The following is a 19,246-nucleotide window of genomic DNA, read 5'->3' on the forward strand; positions in this document are numbered from 1 at the left end:
TCTGCCCTACGGCCTAGAGAAAAACAGAGGCAGAGATGGTCTGGTACCAGCCAAAGAATACACAGGAAGCACAAAGAAATCCATCCATTTTCCACAATGTCACAAGGTCAGGAAGTTTTATAGACTCTGGGAGAATCTGTATCAACATGCGTCTTGGCATCTTGAAAAGAAATCATTCCTTTATAAGCATAATGATTCATTTTGAAGAGACTTCTAACAATGCCACAGATCCTCTCAAATAGGTGCACGCAGGCATCTGTTCTGTTCCAGGGGAAAATGTTCTGACGCTGGGGTAGTCCTCCTTTCAGTAACATTTCGGCATGCTATCACAATGACATTCTTGTTTCTCAGCCGTGCCGTCACGGGTGAGACACACTAGGCAATCCAGGCATGCTCCCTCTTCGGGGTAGCTTGAGGAGCAGCTTCAGGCATCAATGCTGATGCCCCCGTTCCAGTCTTTGGACAAAGTAAACCCAATCCAGGCAGTGAAATTACTGTTGACCACCATGGCGAAGAGACTCCCCATCTCAAAGCTTTCGAACTCCAGAACATTCTGCATCTAACTCTCAGTTTATTCTTCAATAACCATAAGCTGGGGTATCCTAACCATCTGCACAACCTATTGGTGTGTGACAGTTATGTTAGCTCCTTAAGAATACTGATACCCCAACCAAGGACTTTGCATGGAGATAACCTAGAACCCCTGCACAGATGTAGCCCATGGCAGCTCAGTCTCCAAGTGGGTTCCCTAGTAAGGGGAACAGGGACTATCTCTGGCATGAACTCAGTGGCAGGCTCTTTGATCACCTACCTCCCCATGGGCACGGGAGCAGCCTTGCCAGGTCACAGAGGAAGACAATGCAGCCAGTCCTGATGAGACCGGATAGGCTAGGATCAGATGGAAGGGGAGGAGGACTTGATTGTGAATTGATGTAGGAGGACTCAGTCCACTATGGGCAGTATCAATCCTAGGCAAATGAATCTGGGCTATGTAAGGAAGGTAGCTGACTAGGAGCCTGTGAGCAAACCAGTAAGCGGCATTCTACCACAGTTTCTGTTTCAAGTTCCTGACCTACTGAAGTTCTCACCTTGCTGGAATTATGTTTTTAATTTTAAATACAGTTTTAGGGAGGAGGGGGTATTTGGCTTGCATGGCCCAATCATAGTCCGTCATGAAGGGAAGTCAGACCTGCTTGAATTCTTGCTTTGATTTTCCTCGACAATGGACTACAAGCAGTAATATGAACTAACCTCTTTCCAATAATATGAACTGACCTCCTCCCTGTCGAGCTTTGCATTTGGTCATGTTGCCAATCATGGCACCAGAAAGCAAAATAGGAAAAGTATTAACAAATAGTACAGAAACAAAGAATGTTGGGTTGACTGAAAGATAAGAATCTGAGACCAGACATCTAAACAGCTGTGTTTAGAGACATTGGTGGAGTTAAGCCCAACTGATTCTAACTCATCAAAAAATAGCCAAGTAGTCAGGGGATGGGTAAATCCACCATTTTAAAAAAAATCCATAAATTTCAAACCATTTAGGCGGTTTTATCACCTAAATTCAACTACTGTACTTTGGGTAGCATCAACAGTTTTATGGGTGAGATCTGCAGACTTCAAAAACCTCAGAGAGTAGTCCAGTAACCAAAGAAACTCTTATTACCAAATTGCACTTAATTGGGAGGCCCCAGGAAACACTTGAGAATATATTGTCCCAGGAGCCACTCACTGAGGCAGATGTGAAGTGAAATCTAAAGAATCGTCTCCCAAAGACATGATGTAACAAGAACCAGAATGAAAGCTGGCGGGCACAGTACAGAGACTGTCAGTAGGCGCGTCTTCCATTTGCCACTGTGATGGAATCTTAATTAGGCTTTACTAAAGAGCAGATCGACAGTACATTCTATAGAGATATATCTAATTGACATTTTTAAAGTATTTGTTTTAGAATAACACAGAAAGGGCCCATCTATCTGCCAGTTGAATCAGTAAAAGAAACTTTACTAACTCAAAGTGAATGACTTTTTTTAAATGTAAACTTTCACAGGGGTGATAATTAATTTTTAACTGATCTCTCAGAACTGTTTGTGCATTTGTTATTTTTTTTTTTAATGAAAACCTTTAGAAACCTTTCAGGAATGCTTACTGAGAAAAAAAAAATTGTGTCCTGTCTTGGTCACAGCAAGGACATCAATTATTTGGAGCTAGTGGCTTTGTGGGGAATTATAACTGCCTCTGCTTCTCGGCATTTCATTTAGATAGTTCACAACCTAAAGGCAGCCAAAGACAGATAAAGGAAATTAAATTCATATTAATACTTTTGTCTTAAAATATTTATACCATCCAACTTCTCTAAAAACTATCCCTTTTTATGTAAATTAACCCATTTATTGCAGTCTAGGCGAGTCTCGAATGGTAGGCGCTTCTACTCTTTCTAGTTCCTTGAGTCTTCTGATGTCAGATTTCACTGTGACGGCAGAATTGATATTGTAGGTCCAGGCCCCACCAACCACTGTTTTCATGCAGGAACCACAGTGCCAGATGCCAACGGCTCGTCTCTTCATCTTGGTCTTGCCACAGAAGGAACAAGTGTACTTGGCATGCTGGCTGATTTCAATCTTCTTCACCATCTTCCGGAGGGAGGCACCATAGTGGCTCCTGTATTTCCCAATGATCCCAGCCTTCTTGGTACTTTTAGCCATGTCCATGTTGCCAGAAGCGATGCCCAAGCCTGAAGAGCTCAAAGTGCTTTTATAAACCAGTGGCTGGGCAGAGGGACTTTCAATCTGTCCCTGTTGTGTTCCTGTTGCATGGCACCTACTGATAAGAAGCACTGAACCTGGCGCCTCCTATGGGCTCGACAGGTGCTCTGCCACTGAACTGTGCCCCCAGTTCATGCTTAGGGTATTTTAAATAATGTGCTAATTGTTAGCTTTCTATGATTATGAATTCTACTTTTCGGTGCAAAATTCACTTCCTCTGTCAACAGACATGCTGTGATGTTTCGTGATGGTGCCCTTCTCCTGTTCTAAAACTAGAAGCTAGAAATAATAAGATGATAATCTCACCTTTAAAAACTAAATAACCATATGCAAGCCAAGCCCTAGGCTTAGATGCTAAGGCTACTAGATACATACTAGGACAAACCACATTCTCAAAATCCTTTCCTCCATAAGAAGTCAAATGTAAATCTTTGTGCCAGTGACTGGGACATGATGTCACTGGGGAGGTATAAAATCAAGGAATGATAGAACAGGTCAAGGGGTTACACATTCAAAACTTTGGGGTGGGATATGAGAAAGGATCTTGGAAGAAGCCTCTCTCTGCTTGATGCTTTTGCATAGCTCCAGGCTGTCTTCAAATACTTATCCAGCAATGCCAAGAAGTAGGAACTCCTCTTCTATCTTCTCTACTTCCATAAGTCATACGTATAGTTACTTCCCTTTGTTGTCATTATACAAATCATTCTCTCATCACTTTCCCATGCACTACCTGAGACTCTGATCGGCCTATGAAATGTTAGGCAGAAACCCAAGCCATACAGATTGGGGAAAGGCTTCTCCGAGACCCTGACTGTTCAGCCATGACACTTACCTTGTAGAAAGTATTAGTGCCATCTGATTGTAACTAACAGTAAACAGTCTGAGAATCTGATTATCCAAAGATCTGAATAGTGACAAGTATGCTTTTTGTCTGTTTCTATTACAAAATAACTGTCATACATTTTCAACTAAAGAAAAATCACACTGAAGCCAAGAAGTGGCGGCACACATTTTTGATCCCAGAAGTTGAGAGGCAGAGAGAATCAGATCTCTGAGTTGAAGGCCAACCTAGTCTACACAGTGAATTCCAGGACAGCCGGTACTGTCCGTCAGACAGACCCTATCTCAAAAACGAAAGAGAAAGAGATAGAGAAAGAAAAAAGACAGAAAGACAAAGAGGGGGGAAGGGAGAGAGAAAAAGGAAAAAAAGAGAAAGGAAGAAAAAAAGAAAGAAGGAAAGAAAGAAAGAAATGAGAAAAATACACATTTGATGTCAACATTTGTGCCTTAGTTTCTGTAGAGAGCAATTTGGAATAACAGGTAAGTTACAAAATCAACAAATACCAATTCAATGAAAGTCTATATGTCCCAGATAGTCAAGAATTTTAAAAACACCACTAAATAAATGAAAGAACCTACCTTCTTATATTCTAGTTAGAGAAAACAGATTTTTTAAAAAAGCAAGTGCAATGAAAATTAATGACATGCTACAATGGAAGATGATGATTTCTATAGGTAAGCATAATAAAACATAATAATAAAGCAGGAAGTAGAAGAGAAATTATGATGCAGATAGACAGTTTGCCACAGCAAATCTAGAAGGATAAAAATAAAGAAATCCATCATACCGTTATGTTGTTGGGCAGTTCCTATATTTGTGAAAACTTCCACTTATTCTTTTTGTATAATTTTTAATTGTGTTTGGTTGCTTGTTGTTTGTGGGAGTATATACATGCCACAGAATGCCTGTTGAAGTCAGAGAAAACTTTCAGGAGTCAGCTCTCTCTCTCTACCACGTAAATCCCAGGGATTGAATTCAAGTCATCAGGGTTGGCAGCAAGCACCTTTATCCATTGAGCCATTCTTCTGTTCTCATTGTACTTGGTGCAAAATCAAATATTTAGTTTTGAATCTCCATAAACAGATCTTGTGAACAGACAAACAGGAAAGCAGCTGAGCAGGGAATGAGATTTTCCATACGTGTATGGTGTTAAAGCCCTGGGGGTCTAGAAGGAATATCATCACCTTGTCCGGAAGTCAGCAGTAGATAGATGAAGCCCTGTAAGCCATCTTTGTTTGGTAACTGAAAGCTACAATGTGCCACTAGCATAAATGTGCACAAGGGCCCATGAGAAGCTTCCTACGCCCTGTTTAAACTCCTTACTCTTGCAAAGACTCTCTGAATATGTCTGATGAATCTCAAGCAAGCAAAATGGATCTTTCTTTCTTTCTTTCTTTCTTTCTTTCTTTCTTTCTTTCTTTCTTTCTTTCTTTCTTTTGAAATGTAGTCCATAGATTCCAAGCTGACCGTGAACTCCAAGTGATCCTCCTGCCTCAGCCACGCATGTTTTTGTATTATATCATGAGCCTTCATTCTCGGATTTCTTTTTTACCAAAAAGGTAAAATAATTTAATGCAAAAAAAATAAAAAGTGGCCATTGATTGTGTAGCTATATATAACACTCCCTTCACCTGACATTTACCAAATGGCGTGTCTAATTATGAGATAAGAACAAGCTAAAACTCCCTCTGTCAGAACAAGTCTTCTATAAACGTGTTGATTTCCTCTGGTCACTGTGAGAAATGATTACAGTGACAAAGCAAACGATATTTATTCTCTTGTGGCACCTGAACCAGTTCTCCCCACCCTGGGATGTAGTTGGTCGTCAGCAGAGTTCACCCCATCCCTAAAGACCTCCTGGGACTCTATGGCCTGCCTCTTCTGCATTCATTCTTCTGGAGAGTTGTGTTTCTCCAATGCATACCTAAGTCTTTTTTCCCCTATGTTTTTTAAATTGAGGTTCTTTTTTCCTCTTTTATTAAAAATAGATTCTTTTCTCATAAGATCAACATAAACTATCACGTTGGAGTTGCCCAAGGCAAACCAAGAGAAGGAAAAGAGTCCCAAGAGAAGGCACAAGAACCAGAGACACGCTCATTCACACACTCAGAAGTCCTATAAAAATACAAAATTGAAAGTCGTAATATATATGCAGAGGACCTGGAAGATTCTTCTTAATTTGTTCCTTTAACTTAATTATACAAGACAATGTGTTTTATTGCGATGTTTTCACACATGTAGATAATACACTTGAACCATTCTTATTCTAATTACTCTTCTTTATACCTCTGTTTACTTCTTCTCTAATAATCCCATTCTATTTTCATATCATCCTTTTTACAGTCCACATATGAGGAGAATCATATAATCTTTGGCCAAATCTGTTTATTTTGTTTAATGTTATCATTTCCAGTTCCATCCATTTTCTTGCAAATGACATGGTTTCTCTTTCTTTGAAGTTAAATATTACTCCATAATCTATATGTACAATATTTCTTTATCAAGTCATCCATTAGTAAGTGGCTATGCTGATATCTTGATTCTTAACTTAAGCATGAGTGTGCAAGTATCCCCATAGTATCTCTGTAGACTTAAAGCCTTTCAGATGTAACAGCAGAGTGGATCTTGTGAAGGTCAGCTTTTGTATGTCCTTCTGCATATTTAAGCTATCTGTATCACACTTGTGAGAATATTTCTTAATTACCCATTCAAACAACTTATGATAATCTCTTCATCGCAAAACCAAAGACATTTTTCCAAAAAGTTAACATTTACAGGTTCCAGAGATAAAGACAAAAAAAAAAAAAAAGTCTCATTGTTCATGCTGCCACAGTGACCAAATAAATAGGGACTCTAACTCCTGACTAGACCTTCCCATTTCAACAACCTGGCAAAATAAGAGAAATGCTCCCAGGAGTAAATTCTGTTTACTTTAATCTCTACTATTGTATTAGTTTTTAAATCAATAATGATTAATAGCAATAAAGACAGTCATGATGCCACACAACTACAATCTTGAGCTCTCGAGGCTGAGGCAGAATTCTAGACTTCTGACCCATGACTCCATAATGACTCTGTGTCTTAAAAAAAAAACTAGACAAGTCTCAAAGTGGAAAGAAAATTGCTACTACAACAACACTAAGATGAGAGCAAAGCCAGGCATGAGGATTCACACAAGTGAGGCCAGCACTCAAGAAGCTGAGGCAGGAGAAGCAATGGTTGGAGGTTAGGGGCTGGAGAGCTGGCTCAGTGGGTAGGAGGACTTGCTGCCCTTGCAGAGAACCCAGGTTCGGTTCCCAGCAACCACATGTTGGTTTGCCACCATCCCTAACTTCAGTTCCAGAGATCTGTTCCCCCTTCTGATCTCTTGAAGGCACCATGCATGTATGCGGTGTACATATATACACGCAAGCAAAATACCCACATGAAATAAAATTAATAAATCAAATACAAATTTTTTACAGAGTTGGAGGCTAACAGAGACTAGAAAGCATGACTTTGTCTCAAATCCCACTTAAAAAACAAAAACAAAACAAAGAACTATTGTCAAAAGATTAAACAATAGAATAATAACCGAAACCACTTAAGGGATTTATTTAAATAATGTAAAACACTTTAGAAGCATAAACTCTATTAATATTCGTGTAAATTCCCTTAGAAGTTTAGCAATTTGTGTAAGGAGGTGGGCAATGATGTTTGTTTGTTCTTCTATGCTCTCTCAGCATTTCTGACCTTAAAATTTTTATGCAGTTTTCTGCCACGGAAAACCATCCTCCAGTCTGTGCAGACAAGTGGGTGTCCTACAGTTCCATTCAGTTCTGACAAGTAACGGGAGCCATCCAGGACTTGCAGTGAAGGGCTCAGCCACACAGGTGGTCCCTCCCCTTTGTATGCCCATCACAAGTAGTACATTTTGTTCAACGTTACCCACAGCTTCTGCCCAACTTTGATCTCCACTCAACAATGTATACATATTTGAAAATACTATAAATATTTATCCAGCATAAATTATGCATCTTTCTCTGGGCACTGGTGGCACACACCTTTAATCCCAGCACTCAGGAGGCAGAAGAAAGCAGATCTCTGTGAATTTCAGACCAACCTGGTCTATAGAGCAAGTTCCACGACAGCCAGGGCTACACAGTGAAACCCTGTCTCAAAACAAAACAACAAAAAAAATGAATTATAGATGCGTGTGTGCATTTTGTCAACTAAAAGCACTAGAAAACATATGTATTTATGCATAATAAATGTATTTTATCAGTTAAAAATAATTTAAGTACTTTAAAAAAAGAAGTATGTTTATATTTTTATAGAAACTATACTTGAGCCAGATATCTGGTATGTGAAGAATTAATTTTTTTAAAGCAAGATTGGAACTTAGTAATTCCCTTTCTTACAAAAGGAAGATCCAAAATCGCCAAAATGTGCTAAAAGAATCTGAGCATTTGTATATGTTAAATTTTGAGCAGTGGGCTTCCTTTTTGAGTCTAAAACGTGAAAGAAAACAGGCAAGAATTGCCGAGAATTAGAGATTTTGCATTAGATACAATATATACCTATTCTACCGCACACTGAAATGTTCGTGCTTCCTCTATTGCTTGATACAAACAAAAACACAAATTCATTTTCCTGGTTGCTGCAGGATGTTTAAGGTGTTATCACATCCCATCGGCTCACAGCATACCAAATACATGGGTGGAATACATCACACTTAAATTTTCCGACTATTCTGTCTCGTACCGTCTTTACACAGAAGTTCAGTGGAGTGGTATTTTCTTTTAAATATCACTTAAGATCACTCAATTATCAGAGGAGAAGGAGAGAGCCCTTCAGTAATAGTATTGTTGAATATTGGAATGAAAGTCCTTGAGCCCCTTGTCTTATAAAATAAGTCTTTTTGTGTGCATAAAATATAGTTCACCATTAAGCATTTTCTACAAAATGGAGGACAAATCCCAGTGTAATCTTCATACAAAGTTATTTCACGAATCTAATGCCTGTAAAATTATGGTTGTGCCTTGTCCTAAATTTGAGGGTCTTTCCACATTTTCCTCATAAACCCCATTTTTCAGGGGCTTATGACTCAGCTATGGAAATTCGCTTCTGGATGAAGCTTGGAATACCCAATTTCCGCTGATCTGGTTATAACCAGGTGAAGCAAAGACAAAAGTTTACGTTATCTCCTTCTCTTTAGCTCTTTGAGTTTAAAAACAAAATACTTTAAGGTGTTGCTTCATTTTTCAAAAATCTTTACCTTTGGCCTTTTTTTTTAATATAAGAAAAAGGATAAAATGAAAATGTGACGAGTAATTAGCATCTCAAGAGAAGGCTAAGGAGGCCCAGACTAGCTCCCCACCAACTCACCCTCCAAGATCCAGGCAAGGTCCAGTGGATACTGAAGCTCATTACCACAGAATAGCATCTATTTTGAGCCAAGAGCTTTTGTCGAATGAGATCAGAATATCTAATGGAAGCCTATAGCATAGACACTCATGGGAAATTTTAACCCTAAGTGTTCACTGCATGCTGAGGTGGTGTTCTAGATTTAAAACTCTAAAGAGGAGCCAAGTTACTTACTGTGAAAAAAAAAAATGTGGCAGTGTATATTGCAGGTATGTGTGCTCTTTCCCCAAAGAGAAGTTTTGTCTGACTAGACACAGAACCATACATGCTCACGATCATACGAGCCGTGAAATGCCTTGTCTTACTAATTGTGGATGCACAATTAATTCACCTCTGGGGGCCAGAGGTGTCTCACTGCTGCAGGGTTGTACAGTCAAATGCACAGGAGAAAAGAAGAGCAGGGGGTCCTGCTGACTCAAAGTCACTCGTAACTTCGAAGCTAACCTGTTGGAAAATCCAATGTTCCTTGTTGGATAGCTTTCCATGTGAACGCCAAGCTTGTTCAGAAAAAAAAAAAAAAAAACACTACTTATACTCAGTTGCAAACCACATTTCATATCCTTCTCATCCACCAACAAAATACATAGACGGGCCACAAAGCTGAGGAAGGAGGAAAATACATCCATGTAAATTTGAATTAATCTGAAGTCTTTAAAAATGAATTTTAAAGTGGTAGAATTGGGGGTGTTGTGTAATAGCATTTGACTAGTTTGCTGACCCCAGTAGCTATCCAAGTATAGTATGATAGAAATTAACCCACAAACCATTCTTCCTAGCTTCAGAAAATGGTCACACAGTACATTTGTCAGAATCTCCTATCTTTTCTCCGTCAGTGGGAGCTGCTATCAGCCGTGGTGGGAACCCACGGACACCCCCAGCAATACCAAGGGTTTGAGTTCTGTGTGCTGCCATGATTCGAAGTAGGAGGACAGTCAGAATACCATGGTGACATGTAAGGATCGGGTATTTCCAGAAAGTAGAAGCAGAAGGAACGCCCCCCCCCCAAGAACTCTGCCCTTAGAGAGTCTACAATATGAGCAAAGACCCTTGCCTATTCTATGTGCTTCCAAAGTACGGTAATTCCTCTTCCTTCCTTTCTTCCTTCTTTCCTTTCTTTTTTCCTTCCTTCCTTCCTTCCTTCCTTCCTTCCTTCCTTCCTTCCTTTCTCTTTTCTTCTTCCTGTCTTTTTCTTTCTGAGACAGGGTGTCATTACATAGCCCAGACTGAGTTTAAGCTCACAATTTTTCTGCCCTCCCTCAGCCCCTCATGTTCTGGGATTTCAGACATACCCAGCCATGCTATGCTGCAAGACCCTTTCTGTTAAGCATTTTTAAACCTTAAGCCTTAAGGGTTAAGAGGTGTAATTCCTACTTTGTGTCTTAACACCCTGTGAGTAATACAAACAAAACTTATGAAGAAGTTATATAGGTGACACTGTTGCTGCTTTGTCCCTTTCTTCTACCCTGCAGTCTCCCCAAACTGTCTTCTGTTGTCCAAACATAAGGGATATTGTCACACGGGATCCAGAGAAACTCAGACAACTGCAGTCAGCTGAGGAAGAGAGGGCAGTAACTCTCACAGCAAAGGAACCAAGGACCAGGACGACATACATGTTCATCCACTCATCCACGCAGTAGTGAGCACAAGGAACACCTGCTGTGGCCAGTCATCACTGGGCCACCAAGCATTAGTGCTACAGGGCCACACACAAATGAAGAAGGCACAGACAGACATGTAAGCACAAGTTACAGTCCTGTGCACAAAAAGGGAAAATTTGTGTGACTGAGTAGGAGGAGGAGGTGAGTCCTTCACATACAGCAAATGTATTCCCTTCACTCCTTGGGGAAAAGGTTAGGATGCCGTGTTCCAGCATGGAAACACAGACCTTATGCTTATCTCACAACTTCCTCTCTTGGAACTCCATAGAAAAAGTCAAAAAGAAATTCCTGTTTCTCTTTTTGCTTCTTGCCCCTCAAGATCAAATGACTTCTGTCATCATTTAGAGATTTTGACTGTCTCTGGAAAATGATGGCTGCAGTAACCCAACCAGAATGAATTGTGATGTGGAGGCCTTTAGGTAGGAAAGACACACAGCCAAGAGTGTCTGCACAGAGCACAAGTCAAGTAGGGTGTGAGGAAATGAGCACACACTCGGGTCTTTGCAAATATAAGGGGATTTTCCAGTGAAGCGACAATAATTTAATTACAAAAATGCTTCTGATATTGCTACCCATGAAATCTTTTTTGGCAAAAGGACTGACAGAAGATGTACAACAAGCTAAGTGACTACTGATAGGTCTGGATTAGATCCAGATTAAAGGTACTAGATTAGCTTTCTGTGTTGAGTGCTCGAAGCAGCAGCCAGATGTTCAAGTCTGAACCCCAGTGTACCGCCACCAGAACCTTAGGTGCTAGTGTAACGCCAAAAGCCACCAGGCTCTTTCAAGGCACATTAACAAGGTTTAAGTCAGTAAGCGAAACATCAACCTTTTTTTCTGCAAATTTATATATCTTCAGTACAAAATATCAGCGAATCTGATTGATTTCCAGAGGAAAACCAGGCACTCTTGCCACCGCTGAAACTGTAAAATGACCATCATTTTAGAGTTTGTTTAAGGACAAATCACACTCATCAGGAAGAGGCACAGTAGCGTTTAGAGCCTTCATTGCCTACAGTGCAGTGTTTCATAGCCAAAGTCTTAACATCCTGGTGAAGGCTGATAAACACTCAGTGCTTAACAGCAGTCTATGGGTGCAGCCATCATTAAGGGACTTTCAAGTCAGGGCGGGGCTCCATTTGAACTCAGAGTCTTAAAAAAAATTACGCTTTGTATTTTACTGGTAACTATCCAGGTTTTTATTTAAAACAGAAACTCAGAGGAAAAAAAAAAAAAACACTGAAAAAAAGCTACACAGTTTCTGTTCTGAGCCATTAATTTTTCAGTCAGATCTAACTATCATTTAATTGGTTCCTGATGCTAAAACTTGGATTCCACTTTAAGCACTTGAAACTAGAGCATATAGAATAATTTGTTATGCTGAGCTATCCATCCCAAACGTCCAGGGAAAATAAAACAATCTCAAAATAAAACTAGGCTACCTTCTGTGATGGCATGAAATTAATAACATAGCCTAAGAAATAAACCTGCATCTGTTTGCCAAAAAAATATCATTAGAGTTTTCCTGATGAAGTAATATTTAATTCATATTAATGGTCAATGTAAAAGGGAGCTCCTAAGCAACACAAAAATTCCATGGACATAAATTTTGGAAATTTGACCTCATTTCATAATATTCAAATCATAGTTGATATAGATATGCTTTCCTTGGTTGTATAAGTGAACTTTTGCTTCTTGCTTCTTATACTTGTGGATAAATTAAAATGGCTAATAATTATTAATTCTGTGATTCATTTCCAGAAGATTTGAACCTTTCAAAGATTTTAATGCTGTCCATGCTACTATTATTAGTCAACACTTTGAAAATTAAAAAAAAAAAAGCATGTAGCCTATAGACACTTTTCTTTCATAAGAATAAAAAAAATGGATAATTTGGAGATTTAGCCAAAAAGAAAAAAAAAGTGGCTATGAAAAACTGCATTGTAAATATGGTCCTATCCATACCAAACATAGTTTGCCCTCTGGCTCCACTAATCAGCCTAGAGAAAGAGAAAACAAAAACAAAAACTAAAAAACAAAAACCTCTTAACAGGAATTCCACACATGCAGATAAGCTGGGGAAAGTGGGGGGGAGGATGCTGGAGCAGGTGTTAGCCCAGCATAAATCTAGAGCATTGGTAACCAGTGCTCTGGAAAGATGTCAGCTGAATCAGATAGTTGCTCCAGCCTGAATGTAGCCCCAGTGGTGTGGGGCCCTGATTCTCAGGCACTCGTCATGGGTAACTCACAGGTCTACATGGACTGTCACAGTTACCAGCCAGAGTTCTGCAGCCTCAGTAGACACATGTCATCTTGTAAAAGAAGACCCCTCCAACCACAGAATGGAACTTATGGGCAATATGATGGAGCTGTTTGCTGGCCATTGAAGCCGCACGAGGAAAGCAGGTATAAGGTGTACTTCAGAGGAGGAAGGTGTGGTGTTTTCTGAGGACAATACTGCTAAAGTTTATAATCTGTGTTATTTTAACTAGGTCAGTCAGTGTTACAAAGCACTAGTGAAGTATATATTTCTACAACAGTCTTTTTTTTTTTTTTAATGAATCAGTTCTTCAATTTCTGGTCAGTTTCTTTTCCATGGGAGTTTTGAGACTTCTCTTTCACAGCAGAAGAATTGTGTTAACTTCTTTCCTCATTTTTCTTAGGAAACAGCTTCCCTGGAGAGGTGGTTGGTGACTCTAATGATGTAGTCTGCCTAACTTAGTTCCAAGAAGTCACCATCTTTCCTCCCTGAAATCTCCACACGCCACCATCACCTGTCTCAATAGAGAATACCAGATCACACAATAGAAAAAAAACTTCCTAGCCTTGGAGACTTCTCCCATCTCTCTACTCTGCCTAAAACCATCCAAATGGTTCGGATTCCTTGCTTCATTTCATCTTTTGTCCTCTGCCTTCATTGCAACCTTTTCCCTCTCTATTCCATCTCTTTCTGTGTTCCTTCCCTTTAACTCCAGCCAGCGAGATTCCTGTGCAAAGCTTTAGGGCCTCTGATCTAAAGACTTAATTTCATCTGCAGGCCCTATCTGGCCCCACCGGTTGCCAGCTTCCATATTTATTCCAGTTTGCATTTCCCAAGTCCAATGTCTTTTAATTTTTGAATCTCTTGCTTTTTCCACACAAATGTAACTCCAACCATGCCTCATAAAATCTGCATCAAGATTCTTTATAAATTCAGCTTTCCCGGCTCCTCCTTCAGGAACACCAGCCAGATCAGCTCTGAGGACACTGAAAAAACAAAAACAACAAAAAAACAAACTCAGCAGCCTACAGGTAGATGAGAGGTCCCCAAACCTGGGATTTCAGCTCATCACTTGTATTCCAAACTCTTAATCCAAGGAGTGTGACTCTGAAAGATGGGCAAAAGAGTTAAGAAAGGAAAGAAGAAATTGTTTTAAACATGAAAAAAAAAGAATAAGGGCAGGGGGAAAACTCTGATACTGTTTTTAGAATAAAGGCTAAATTTTAACTAACTAAGATAACCAACTGCTGGAAAACCCACACAGGAAAGCCAAAAGGAACGCTTCCTTAGCCTACTCTTCGAGGCTTGTGTGTGAAGCCTGAAAAAATGCCTAAAAAGACAGGGTATAGACCTTGCCAACTGAGTTATTTGTTGAGATCGGTTTAAAACAAATACTATATAAAGAAAATAAATACCCAAAGGGGTGGGGTGCTTATTCCTGAAAAAAAAATGCAAATGCACCCTAAACACTGAAATGGGACAGGGAGAGAATAAAGGTTGACAATATGATTGGAGCATGTCAGCTCCCATTAAGGAGGGAGAACAAGAGCCTGAAGTTAGTTAAATGGTATACACTTTGACTGAAATTTCTGGGAAGAAGGTGATAGGCAGAAGCCATGTTTTCACTAAAGATTAACCTTTCTCCTGTTTTTCCCAATGTGACAACACTGGAGTAGGGGGAGGGGAGATTGAAACGAAGGCAGCAAAACTGGGGTTTTCTCTGGCCCAGCAGACAGGAAAACTTCCTCTGACTGTTTATTTTGTGGTACCTAATGAGATCCCTGATTTGGAAGCATTTTCATTTGGGGGCTTGGCATCTAAAACTACAAACATCTACTCATAGCTAAAAAAATAAATAAATAAAAAATAAAAACATCAAATAAGGATGACTACTGAACAAGGATATTACCCCATATTACTATCAAAAGCAATGTGTCATAAATGAGACATAGGTGAAGTTTTGTCTAGCTTAAGAAAGGAAAAACTAGTAATGCAACTCAGTTATGACTTATTAAAACATTTGGAAAATGAGAAAGTTACAAGCGCTCAGTTCTAAGGAACCCACCCTTATGCGATGGGAGTGGGGGAGAAAAGCAGTCTAGAGAACACAGCAGGAATAAATAATTCTCAGTGATTTATTTGGGGAGGCTGAAGTGTACAGTTCTGAACAAGATACTTTCCAGAGCCTTGAGATCTGACGGGACACAGCACCAACCTTGCCTCCTACTCTCACTTCTGGTTTCCAGGCTGCATTTCCAGAGCTAGTGGCTATTCCTTTGCTTTTTTCCTCAACCCCCTCATATCTATTCGATAGCTTTAACCTTCTGGTAGATACTGACAAAGGGGCATTTAATTGCCAGTCAATGCAAACACTAATCTGAATTTTATCACCAACACACTGACCGTCTCAGATAAGCAGTTTACCTTCATTCTTTCATTCCCTCAATCCTTCAACACAGTTCAAAGGTCACCAAGACTCCAGGCCCTTTTCCCCTTCAGTGTGAAATCAAGATGGCACCCCATATGAGAGCCTAGAGAAGAGGAAGCCTGATGAAAGGAAATAAAGGAAAATGAGCTAACTCCTTTCTCCCAGAGTTTGTTTCTCTTCAAAGAAAAGTAACTATATTTACATACAGAATGGGTGAAATATTCTTGCATGCTATTCGAGAAGCATTTGTGCTGCTTCTTAAATAACAGTAGCATCATCTTTCATAGAGAAAACTTGAAATTATCTGAATGAATAGATAACTAAAGGGAAAGACTGGAGGGCAGACCTAGGAAATAGGATAAACATGTGTAAATTATTGAGATTCCCACTTAACAGACATGGGATTCAATTCCATATGTGTGACTGGGAATTAAAGGCCCATTTTCACTGGAAGACAGCTGGAATACACCCCTGCAGACACTTCCTAACTCAACACGATGCCAGCCTCAACGGTTACCAGGCTCAATAGCTTTCAAGAGCTTCTCTTCTCGCTGAACTTGAAGAATGCTCCTAGAAGGTCCCAGGAGGTAAAGTGTTTGCTGTGAAAGCCTAAGGACCTGAACTCAGATCCCAAGCATCCACATGAAAAGCTGCATGTGGCATGCAAGAGATGCCCACGGTGCAATAGCGACTCCAGTGTAATGAGGGTAACTGACCGCTGTCTGGTTGCATGTAAGGCTCTTTCCACAGAAGGAAGCACATGCCTGGTATTGTAAATCTGGCTCCAGATGAGTAAACTTATTAATATTACTTTGCTAAATGGACATACTATCAAGACGCCGTCTAAATTCATATCTCTCTGCCCACAGATTACGACAGTTCTCAGACCTCATGAGAGAAGTTTCTTTACGAAATGGATAATCATTATCACTGAAAACTCACAACTGGTCAAAGCCGAGAGAAAGTGTCTGTAGAGAGCTCAGCCATGGATGAGCTGTCATCATCACACTCCTTAACCACAAAGCTCAAGAATTAACATGGAAACAGTAGAAAGACAGTAAGAGCCAGAGATTGGGAAGGACTGTTTTGAGACAGTGTCTCCTGGACATGACAGGCATGCTGCAGTCATGAACCCAGAGCAGCTGTGGTTGCCTGCATAAGATTTAGCCAGCCAACATTTATGGTACGGATTTGGGGGAAGGTTCATGGGGTTAGGAGATGGTTCATTAGCTCCTACCACTAGTGGAGGAGCCATTGAAGTCGATGGCTTCTTGGAGAAGAAGCCTTCTTGGAGAAGTTTTCCTTAAAGGTTTGACCTCTGGTAGACAACCACACTCCAACATATATCCTCATACACATTAGTACATTGGCAGCACAAATTAGAATCAGTGGGTTATGGAAAATAAATGGTATCGGGCTAAATGATGTTTATTATTAGCCCTAGGATTAATGCGGCAGTTTTATAGTCAAAAGGTTTAGACCTTTTCATCAGCTAATTAGGGATTATTTCTTAGACAAGGTTAAACAGCAAATAAAACAGAGTTAGATTTTTAGATTTGCCATATTTCACCTTGGGCATGGCAGATATTACCTCCCAAGCTACCTTCCATTATCTCCATCCCATTCCATCTGCCTTACACATTCCTATCTGGGATACTTTCCACCCATAATCTTATGGATACTTGCTTATACTTTTCCTCTTGATGTTTCTCTCCATGCCATTCTCAGAGTCCTTTCTGCCCGCCCACATGGTTCCTTCCATGTTAATCCATCGTGGTGTCCGCCATCTTCCCTCCTCTTCCTGTCTGTCTCCTTCCCAGGATGCTCCTCGCCCAAAGCCCTCAAACTTTGGCCACACTTACTTCATTCTGCCCTGCCCAGGTTTAGACCTTTTCATCAGCCAATCAGGTATTATTTCTTAAGCGAGGTTAAACAGCAATACTTGGGCTACAGGACAGTTTGCTTATAAACAATAAGAATCCCAGGGGGCAAGTAATTAACAAATACAACACACTAGACCATAATCCAACAATTTCCCCTCTTCATTTAATTTAAAAACCTATTTTTAATTATGTATAATAAGAACAATTATGAAACAATTACAAAAGCCAATAGGTAAGATTCATATACATAATGTCTAGTTTAAATGTGTTTGGCAATTTTGAAGAAAATATCCATCCTATTTGTGAGGGTCTAAAGTTTTGTACCTAAGTTACTTTTTTTACAGTTTATATTTATCAACCTAAAAACAACTATTTAGACCTAAAATATCTTTTTTTTTATTCTTAAGCAACTAAGATTAATTATAAAACTATAACTATCTGGTCTTCAATCCCATCAGACACTTAAGAAAGAATAAAATCAATTACTTGAGTAAATAGAAAGTGCATGCTAGCAGCTTCCAAAAAATAAAAAATTGACAGAGACAGATTGCTGCCTGAACAGTCACCCAAAACTCTCTGGGAGATGGGCCAGATAGGAATAGTTAAGGTGGTAGCATGGAGGGAGGGCTGGGAAATATTAAGAAAGCATAGGTGGAATTATGTGCCCAGCCCAAGGGGTTACAAGGCCATTAGAAAATCTAACAAGTGTTTGTGTTTTATTTGGTTGTGATAGCAGGTTAAATAATACTGCCGTATGAACTATAGGGCTAATAATAAACATTACTAGCCCAATACCATTTACTTCCAGCAACAGTGGGTTATTAAGAAGACACAAAATTAGGAAGGAATAGAGAGTGAATCTTGGAGGAGTTAAGGAGAGAAATGGGATGGATATAATCAAAATGTATTGAATGCATGAACAAAATTCTCAAAAAGAGTTAATTTAATTATCTTGTTCTGTTGCTCTGCTTGTGGAGTTCCCGTTCCCTCCAGCTCTTACTATTTCCCACTTTTACATAAAATTCCATTCACTCTGCCCATCAGTTGGCCATCAGGCTCAGCATCTGCTTTGACAGTCTATACTGCAGAAGCTTTCAGAGGCCCTCTGTGGCAGGTTTCAAGGTTGTTTCCTGTTTTCTTCTGGCTTTCAGAGGCCCTCTGTAGCGGGTTCCGAGGTTGTTTCCTATTTTCGTTTTCTTCTGATGTACATCCTCTTTGCCTTTCAGGATGGGGATTGAACATTTTAGTTAGGGTCCTCTCTTTTGCTTAGTTTGTTTAGATGTACAGCTTTTAGTGGGTTTATTCTATATTGTATGTTTATATGAGTGAGTATATACCGTGAGTGTCTTTTTGCTTCTGGGTCAACTCACTCAGGATGATCCTTTCCAGGTCCCACCATTTACCTGCAAATTTCATGATTTCCTTATTTTTCATTGCTGAGTAATACTCCATTGTATAGATGTACCACAGTTTCTGCATCCATTCTTCAGTTGAGGGGCATCTGGGTTGTTTCCAGCTTCTGGCTATTACAAATAAAGCTGCTACAAACATGGTTGAACAAATGTCCTTGTTGTGTACTTGCGCCTCTTTTGGGTATATGCCTAGGAGTGGTATGGCTGGATCTTGAGGAAGCGCTATTCCTAGTTGTCTGAGAAAGCGCCAGATTAATTTGAACACAGGGAACTTCCCAGAGACTCATACTCCAACCAAGGACTATTTGTGGAGATGACCTGGAACCCCTGCACAGGTGTAGCCCATGGCAGTTCAGTGTCCAAGTGGGTTACATAGTAATGGGAAGAGGGACTGCCTCTGACATAATCTGATTGGCCTGCTCGTTGATCACTTCCCCGAGGGGGAAGCAGCCTTACCAGGCCACAGTAGAGGACAATGCAGCCACTTTTGATGAGAACTGATAGACTAAGATCAGAAAGAAGGAGAGGAGGACCTCCCCTATCAGTGGACTTGGGGAGTGGCATGCATGCAGAAAGGGGAGGGAGGGTGGGAT

General features: G+C 40.0%; 1 protein-coding gene across 1 annotated transcript; it reads right to left on the reverse strand.

The window, feature by feature from the left end:
- Positions 1-2,390: 2,390 nt before the first annotated feature.
- LOC129691888 (60S ribosomal protein L37a-like) lies at positions 2,391-2,705 on the reverse strand. The gene has a single exon (XM_055628072.1). The coding sequence runs from the start codon at positions 2,703-2,705 to the stop codon at positions 2,391-2,393; it is 315 nt and encodes a 104-aa protein (XP_055484047.1).
- Positions 2,706-19,246: the final 16,541 nt, after the last annotated feature.

The sequence above is a fragment of the Psammomys obesus genome, unplaced genomic scaffold (genome assembly GCF_907164565.1).
Source record: "Psammomys obesus unplaced genomic scaffold, mPsaObe1.curated_primary_1811, whole genome shotgun sequence".
Classification (NCBI taxonomy): domain Eukaryota; kingdom Metazoa; phylum Chordata; class Mammalia; order Rodentia; family Muridae; genus Psammomys; species Psammomys obesus.

What these genes read in the sequence shown, in the direction of transcription:
- LOC129691888 (XM_055628072.1), bottom strand. Translation starts at nt 2,705, where the DNA reads ATGGCTAAAAGTACCAAGAAGGCTGGGATCATTGGGAAATACAGGAGC.